Source organism: Musca autumnalis, unplaced genomic scaffold (genome assembly GCF_047663935.1).
Source record: "Musca autumnalis isolate F117 unplaced genomic scaffold, ASM4766393v1 scaffold_5, whole genome shotgun sequence".
NCBI classification, from domain to species: domain Eukaryota; kingdom Metazoa; phylum Arthropoda; class Insecta; order Diptera; family Muscidae; genus Musca; species Musca autumnalis.
In genome coordinates this window covers 22,416,827-22,425,410 of record NW_027412088.1, presented here as the reverse complement: position 1 = coordinate 22,425,410, position 8,584 = coordinate 22,416,827, and the positions used below count along the sequence as shown (strand labels likewise).

The 8,584-nt window shown below is 36.1% G+C and overlaps 2 protein-coding genes and 1 long non-coding RNA gene across 3 annotated transcripts; 2 read left to right on the top strand and 1 right to left on the bottom strand.

The window, feature by feature from the left end:
* The first annotated feature begins 92 nt into the window (after positions 1-92).
* LOC141406342 (chromatin accessibility complex 16kD protein-like) lies at positions 93-641 on the top strand. The gene is made up of 2 exons (XM_073991669.1): positions 93-230; positions 289-641. Exons 1-2 carry the CDS (start codon positions 117-119, stop codon positions 499-501), a joined length of 327 nt encoding a protein of 108 aa, XP_073847770.1. The 5' UTR covers positions 93-116; the 3' UTR covers positions 502-641.
* A 1,374-nt stretch (positions 642-2,015) lies between these two features.
* Positions 2,016-4,498, top strand: LOC141405907 (uncharacterized). Its single transcript, XM_073990776.1, has 5 exons — positions 2,016-2,022; positions 2,078-2,114; positions 2,692-3,261; positions 3,388-3,581; positions 3,640-4,498. The coding sequence occupies exons 2-3, from the start codon at positions 2,110-2,112 to the stop codon at positions 3,077-3,079; spliced, it is 393 nt and encodes a 130-aa protein (XP_073846877.1). The 5' UTR covers positions 2,016-2,022; positions 2,078-2,109; the 3' UTR covers positions 3,080-3,261; positions 3,388-3,581; positions 3,640-4,498.
* A 964-nt stretch (positions 4,499-5,462) lies between these two features.
* On the bottom strand, positions 5,463-8,276 carry LOC141405908 (uncharacterized). Its single transcript, XR_012413279.1, has 2 exons — positions 7,944-8,276; positions 5,463-7,876 (listed from the first exon to the last, which is right to left on the bottom strand). It is a non-coding gene; the product is annotated as an uncharacterized lncRNA (long non-coding RNA).
* Between the last annotated feature and the right edge of the window lie 308 nt (positions 8,277-8,584).

Below are 8,584 nucleotides of genomic sequence, written 5' to 3'. Positions count from 1 at the left end.
TCACAAATAGCAGCTGTTTTGTTTAGCATCTTTTTCAACCGGCATTCATAAACAAGTAATCCAAGCGAAATATACGCGCCTAAATACGTGATAAATTGTGTTAAAATAATAAAAATATGGCCCAAATGGAAACTGATCTGCCACATACTCGAATAAGAACAATAATGAAGAGTTCTTTGGATACTGGACAAATAACAAATGAAGTACTTCTCTTAATGACAAAATCTACCGTAAGTCACCATCATGGTTTGCAAATTGCATAGTTTCTTAATTTGTTGTTTTTTGCAGGAAATGTTTATCAAACATTTTGCCAAGGAATCTTATGAACACGCAAAGAAACCTAACAATTTAACATACAATCATTTGGCTGATCTGGTACAAGAAAATGACAACTTGGGATTTTTGTTGCAAATAATACCACAGAAAATCAAAGTTAAAGAATTCAAAGCATTATTGGAGCAAGGTGATGAAAGTAGTGAGTCTTCTTCAGATAGTGAGTAGAAGAGAAGTGGTATTTGAAAGAGTGAATAATTGCAGAAGTCAGTTAGCGAAACGTAAATGTTAAGTGTTCTCTATACGTTAAAATATAAAAGTGTATAAATTATTTTTAAAAAATTAAATAAATGAGTTTATACAATATACAATGTAAGATTTAGCATATCATTATAATCACATTCAAAAGAGGCAGAGAAAAACTATTTATCGCAATTAAAATAAAGGGAACAGGTTGGTTGGCCGATCGCGGATCTTTTTGACTACAACGATATACAAACGAAAACTGTATCTGTTGGTTCGCCAGAACCAATTACAGAACATTGCGAAGATTGCATTGATTGCAGAATTAAGATTATAACACAATGAATAGATCGATTCCGTATTGCGAGGCGAGTGTCGCGTTTTTCGATTCCATATGGCAATATTCGCCTGACGCCGTTAAATTTTGTCCCCGTAATGTTCATTTTCCTTCGAAAACAAATTAGCTGTCGCCGTACATTTTTACTAACTAACAAGTAGGAAAAACGTTAAGTTCGGTCGGGCTGAACATTTTAAACCCTCCACCATAAATTTCACCCATTTCGGTGGATTAATGTGGCCACAACCTTCAAAATACCGAAAATCGGAAGGTACCGTTCTATAGGAGCTATATGATGGCGTGGACCTATACCTACAAAATTTCTGGGGGAAAGTTTTATACCCTAACGAAGACTAAATACTAAATTTCAGCCATCTCAGTGTGGTAATGAGGCCAAAACGTTCAAAATACCAAAAATCGGGAGATCTCGTCCTATGGGGGCTATACCAAAACGTGGACCTATATAAACCAACTTTGGTAGGAATGTTTTTTTTTCCTCTGGAGACACAAAATACCAAATTACAACCAATTCGGTGGTAAAATGGGACAAATATCTTAAAAATTCCTTAAAACGACGACACGTCACACGTCATTTTGTATGGGGGCTATACGAAAGCGTGGACCTACATAGCCCGCTTTCAATACAAAAAGTCTTACGTACAAATAATAAATTTTCCCAAAATTTCAGCCACCTATGTCAATCCGTTCGGACGCTAGAGTGATTTCCACAGACGGACATGGCTATATCGATGTAGAATTGCACGCTGATCATATATAGAATATATATAGTTTGTGGGGTCTACAATGATTATTTCGAGTAGTTACAAACGTAGAGACAAACTTAATATACCCTCATCCTATGGTGGAGGGTATAATAAAAAGAAAAAATTGAAACGTAACTGTTCCAGAACGGCACTTATTAAATGTTTACATTTTATTTATTTTTTATTGACGTTGCCGCCAAGCGCTTTTATTGTGTTTGCGATCGATTCTATTGATATCGATCGTCATTGTGATTTATCATGTTTTCTGTTTGTGATGTTGATAGTTATCGCAGTTTCCTCCATTCTCTCTCTTTGACAATATCTGATTAAGGCATTTGATATTTGCAATGCCATTATTCGTCGTATTTGTCTTTTTGCAGTCAAAGGAGAAGGTGAAAAACTGCGGTATCAGCAATGATATTTGTTATTGTAATCTGTACTAATGACTTTGCATTTTTAGAAATAAACGCGATCTACTGTATAAATTGTTTTATGCAGTAAATATAAACAAAATTGTTTAGCGTTCAACGCAACCATCCTTCTTTGACGTTTAATCCATAACAGTAACATTTTCATTTATTTTAAGTGAATTTATTTAATATTATATACGTTTTTGGTGTTTCAGTACAAGACAGCAATTTGAAATGCTGGTTGAAAAAATGGAAGCCCACCCAAACGTAGCTCGTGGAGTCAAACTTGTTGGCGAAACTAAGGGGTTGATTATGGATAGCAACCCAACTCCAGTTGCGTTGCCCACAGCAAATTTAGTAATAGAGTTTTCTATTTCCGCATTAAATTTTATACTTTTTTACAGCTGAAGGTTCAAAACACTGATATTGATTGAATTTGACAAAAATTTCCGCATTTTTGCTCATTTTAATTGCATGATTTTCTCTTCTGGCAACGCGACTACGGTTGAGTTGCTATCCATAATCGATCCCTAAAGCCACTTTTGATGAGGTGTGGCAGGAAATTTGTTTTTGAATAAAAATAGCTTTTATTTTGACGCTTTTCCTCTTCTGTTAATTTTGAAACAATCCAAATTTTACACAGTTTTTCCTCTATTAACTCCAGAACTTCACTTAATACCTTTGACAATGTGGGTTGGGCCATCCCGAGGTTAAAATCAGCACCACCTCTACCGCAACAACCGCAACAACAAATCTCCCTACAACCCCCCTATCAACATCCACAACAACAAATCTCCCGACAACCCCCCTATCAACATCCACAACAACATCCAATCCTAAAAAAACCCTCCTATCAACATCCACAACAACAAATCTCCCTACAACCCCCCTATCAACATCCACAACAACAAATCTCCCTACAACCCCCCTATCAACATCCCCCACAGCATCTATTCCTCAAAGAACCCCCCTATCAACTACCCTACCTACAACCTCCTCCACCCAATCAGCACCTGCATCACCATCACACCATCATGATCACACATTCATGATCAATGACAATAGTGACATTGATGACAATAGTGTCAATAGTGTTCTGGAGACATATGGTGAAGTTGTCCAGAATTACCAGAAACAGAACTCACAGCCGTCGGTACCGGTGTCTAATATGTCAAAAGAGTCATTAAAAAAAATATGCACTCAACGGAAGTCAACTGGACATGTTTGTCCTACTGTAAGTATTTTTTTATAGTATAATAAATTATTATTTATAGCTGTTTTTGGAACCGCTCATGGCCCTATGGGCTAGGTTACTGTGTTTGTCAAATAAAAATTAAATTAAATTTATAATTTCTTTCAGTGCAATGAAGTACTGTCAACTGCAAAGACCTTAAAACGGCACTGTTTGAGGCACGTTGCTGAAAAACCTTTTAAATGCCTTACGTGCTGCAAGGGATTTATAAGAAGAAGCCAACTGCATATGCATGAAAGGACACATGCAAAATCTTTTCAATGTCCGGAATGTCCTGGAAAGTGTTTTATTTCTCTTGAGGAGTAAGTTCTCACTTTTTATTTAGTTAAACTTTTTAATAATAATTTAATATTCTTGCAGCCTTTTGGTGCACTCCGAATGGCATGCCCGTTCCCGTCCCTAAATTCCTCCCCATTCATAAAAAAGTTTTCTGTACAGGTGGTTGGGATGGTCGGGTAAGAATATTCTCTAACCGAACATAAATCAGGTGCCATAATGGATATTGCCTATTCAAGCGGCCCGGTGGAATTTATACAATTAAAATGCAATAAATGATGGCCTTATAGTGTTTATAACATATAAACTCGTAAATTATCTATTCTATAGCTTACCTCATTTTAAAATTACACTTTTTTATTTGAGTAGTTCAAATTCTTATTTTGATACTTCATAAAGTATCTGTTTTTGAAATTCTCATGAATAAAAAAATATTATTTATTAAAATGTATATTCTCTTATAATAATATACTGTTGTATTTCTTTTGGAGTGGCTTAAAATTCTTTATATTTTTGGAGTATCAAAATTCAATTAATTTAAATGTTTTTTTTTCTTGTTACATTCGTTATTTTATAATTGCTTTTTTTGAAATTCTCATGAATAAAAAAATATTATTTATTAAAATGTATATTCTCTTATAATAATATACTGTTGTATTTCTTTTGGAGTGGCTTAAAATTCTTTATATTTTTGGAGTATCAAAATTCAATTAATTTAAATGTTTTTTTTCTTGTTACATTCGTTATTTTATAATTGCTTACCCCATTTTTATATAGTAATTATATTTTTGAGTAGTTTTAATATCCCACCCTTACTATATTTAAGCTACTTTATGTTATATTAAATTGGAATTATATTGTAGTATACAGCCTTAAGGTCGTAAGACTGGGCATATGAAAATTGAAATAAATAAATATATAATAAATAGTTTGTATAGATATATTTTATGTTGTTGTTGTTAATGTGCTGCACAACTGCATACTGCGTAACGTGAGCAGCCCCCCCTGCAAAGCAACATATACTCTTGGGTCAATGGTGCTGCCTCCACGCCACTATTTGCATCCACATATTCCAGCAATGGATACACATACACAGTTATGTGATCATGTCCACAGCGATATGGATTCTTACAGGTCTATATAGTGCAATTATGAATGTATGAAAAAATAAGCCGGTAGCCACATGTACATGTACTGGAAGATCTATATATGGATGCGAAATGTTTGCTTAATGCCTTAATACCCAAACCCACAACACAAGAATCCAATCCAATTATAGATCAGCAAAGTGATTTGATTAAACAGCTTGTTGAACGTTTAAACAACTTGGAAACGACGTCTGCGTCATCATCAATAAAATCTGCACCTGTTTCTTCTTCGAAGACGACAAAGAAACAAGATGATATTTTTCCCAATGTTGTTATTACACCATTCACTGGGGAGTATAAAGATTGGCCATCGTTTGAAGAACTCTATACTAGTGCTCTCAAAACAAAACCAAATCTGGCGAATAGACAAAAAATGAATTATTTAAAATCATTGCTACGCGTGTAATGTGCCTGGCAAGTATGACCTCTATTGGTTACCAAGGTGACAATGGCATTTGACTATTTTGGCTCCGGCTTAAGCTCTAGCGGCGAGGAGGTGCACTTGGGCACATACAAAAAAAATATATCAATTTATAAGAAAACCAGGAAAAGCCTTGTTGTTGTATTGAATTTGGTTGTTGTTGTTGTTGCTGGTACCCCTAGGTGGAATTTGGGTACCCTCTGCCCTCCCTATGGGTTCCTAACATGAACCCCCTAATGGGCCTCTGAACTAAGAGGACCCCCAAACTATTTTCTTCACTGACCCTTATACCTTCTTACCTTACCGATTCATGATTACATTCTACTCAAGCATCTTCATTTCATTCATGAATTCAAACAATTTATTGTGCCTAAGTAGGGCTCAAACAATTTCATATAACTTATCTTAACTTATTAACTAAATTAAGCTTAAGTTAATGATAACAGGTATTTTATTATACAACTTGTTCATCCTTAGGATGAAATATCTTTTAAAGTTATTTAAAATCTATATAATTAAATATAAAGCAAAAATTAATAACCGGTTTGGTCGTCCCATCAATATGTGCCAATTTGCACAAGCGATATGGTAACATTTAAATTTTTCCCTGCCTAGTCGAGCTCGAAAAGATAAGGAAATGATTTTTCTATCTCAAAGACAGATGGTGTTGTTATTTTAGATAATGGGATTACCAAAGCAAATGTTGGTAAACATCAACAAAGATAAAAGTTTATGTATAAAAAGAAATCAGATAAATTACAATTCCTATAAGCCTAAAAGTATGCTTCGAGGAAGCGTAATTTAGATAACTTTGCAAAAGATTAGATTTCAGATAAAAAAAAACAAACTATTAGTTAAATTGAAATAGGAGTATGTGTATAGCAGTATAAATTAGAATAATACTATAGATCAGATGGATGGCAAGAAATAATCGTATAAGATTGTATAGGAAAGAATATAAGGCTAGGTGGTATAAATAGGAAATCGAAAAGGTATATATCTTACAACTAGACAACAGGTGGATTGTATAATTGCAAAATATAAATATGAATCATTTAAAAGTCAATAATCATTTAACAAAACTTTTGGACCACGTATGGTAAACCATGCAAAATGACATACTATGGCTTCCCATTATACTGTCCATAACTTTTCTTTCAATATTTCAAGACTTACGCAAACTTCCTATACTTATAACTCTTGTGTGTTCATAAGGCTGGATGAATGATGTAAAAGTCACGGCTGTTAAATTGTTGTTGCTGCCAGATGATATTGATGTTATTTACCACTGCTTTTGCTGCCAGATGTAGACGATGGTAGGCTGGACTTGTTGTTGTTGAACAGTTGTTGATTCTTGCAGTTACTGTTGCTGTTGACTGCGTAGTGTGGACTTCAGTTCCGACGAGATAATTTTGCTGGTAACAAACACTGCTTTTGTTGACTGTTGCCTTTGTGATGAATAAAATGAGGGATGTTGTTTGTTGATGACGATCACTACTGTAGAATTCTGTTGTGGCCAAAATAATTTTGATGATATTTAGCGCTGTTGTTGTTGACTATTTACCACTGTTGTTGTAATGAATACGTTGAAAGCACTGCCGTTGTTGACTATTGTTGGAGACTATAACAGCTAACTATTGCCTTTATGGCCTACAATTGAGACCGTCCATTATAGATGAATGTGGTGACGTAGGACAGAATGTTCTAACAGAACGTTGATGCAAATAGAGAGGTGGAGGTAAAATGCATGAGAATGGTAGTGTTTATTCCAACTTCTTGATGAGGTGTACTTAACAAAGCAGGTTAATGTTTCACAAAATCTTATGTTGCAGGTTAAGAGTGTTGTTAATTTTACACAATGGTAATAATGTTGCGGCCCAGAACCAATGAACATCACTTTATTAAACAGCAGGAATTTTATGATGACACCGATCGGGTCGTTGTTAATTCTCACGTGGAACTCGACTTGATGACTTTTGATTGTCAACACTGTGTTCTTACCAGGGTTTATGTTGTGCACAGATGTGTGCCACAACAGGTGGTTATAATCCGAGTTGGTGACGTAACAAAATGAACTGCTGTTGCACTGGGATGTAGAAGCGATGCAATTTATTAGATTTTTCCAGAACAGTATGGACAGACAAATGGTCGATCAGGTGGCGTGTTCACGAATTAGAAATGCAGGATTCCGCCTTATTGTAATCCAATTTTGGGTTGAAAATTTGTAGACGACTGCTTGCACTAATTTGTGGCTTACTAAGTTGCTGTGCGTAGCCCAAAGGTTAGATGGTTCTGGAAGCCGTCATTATGACACGTGTAAAGTTGAACAAGGCCATTCCAAAATGGTGGATGGGCGAACGACTGTCTTATGATCAACCAGCAAGATTCCAGTGATGATACGATGTCTTCAATGATGTTTGGTGTCACAATTGGCGGGGTGACAATACGATACGATTAAATTGCAGACGTGAACCACAAACTAGGAGTGTGTTTGTGTGGAACACATGGCGACTGGTGCTGCTGTCGGGAATAATTTTTGGACGAAGAGGCAAACGTGTTGTGTGGTGTGTGCTGCATGCAATTTTTAGGTTATGGAAACTATTGCATGTGCAACGAATTCATAGGTGTTTGGGGCGTATTGGTGGAGATGGTGTACAGATGGTGTGTCTTATGGGAAGATGCACGTGGTCAGGCCTAATGATGAACAGCCAACCGCGTGTAAAGTACAGTTATCCTGCCCAGTTGCAACGTTCTGTAAATTTCCAGAAAAAAATGAGAATTTTCCTCCGAGTTATTTTCCGCGAAAGCAAGCAACTTACCATTTGGTGCTGCAATTATATTTCGAAGAATAGGAACAAATGGTGTTAACAATTTTATTCTTGGAGAATTAATAAAATTGTGTACAGCCACACTTTCGAGAAGAAGTTTTATGACTTCTTCGTTATTCTCCTTTTTTCGGCTTGTTGCCTCTTCAGAATTTTCTACTGCAATGATTTTCGCAATCATGGCGCCTTTTTTGCAAGCAAAATGTCAGATTTGATCAGCGCGGTGCCGACAAACATTTGGACGGCGTTGAACAGCTGATTAAAATACAGCGGTGTAAAGTGAAGGTGATCCTTCACGTTCGGCGCATCGAAGGGTGACATAACAAACCCGAAAAGTTACCGAAGACCAGTCGCAGGTCCACTGATTCGGGAAGTCAGCCTTAATATGCCGCATGTGGTGGGGAAGAACTGCGACCCTGAGATTAATCTCACAACGACAAAAAAAAATCTAATAAAGCCGGGCAACTATTTCGCGGGGACTATATGCTGTAGGTCCTTCGCGTGATATTTCCCTATACTCCGGCCTTGCATGTCCTCAACTTCGTATAATGCGTTTCCCACTTTCCGAACCACTCTACACTTTGCGAATTTTCTACACAATTTCGCATTAATATTGCGCGAAGCATCGCTTAAGA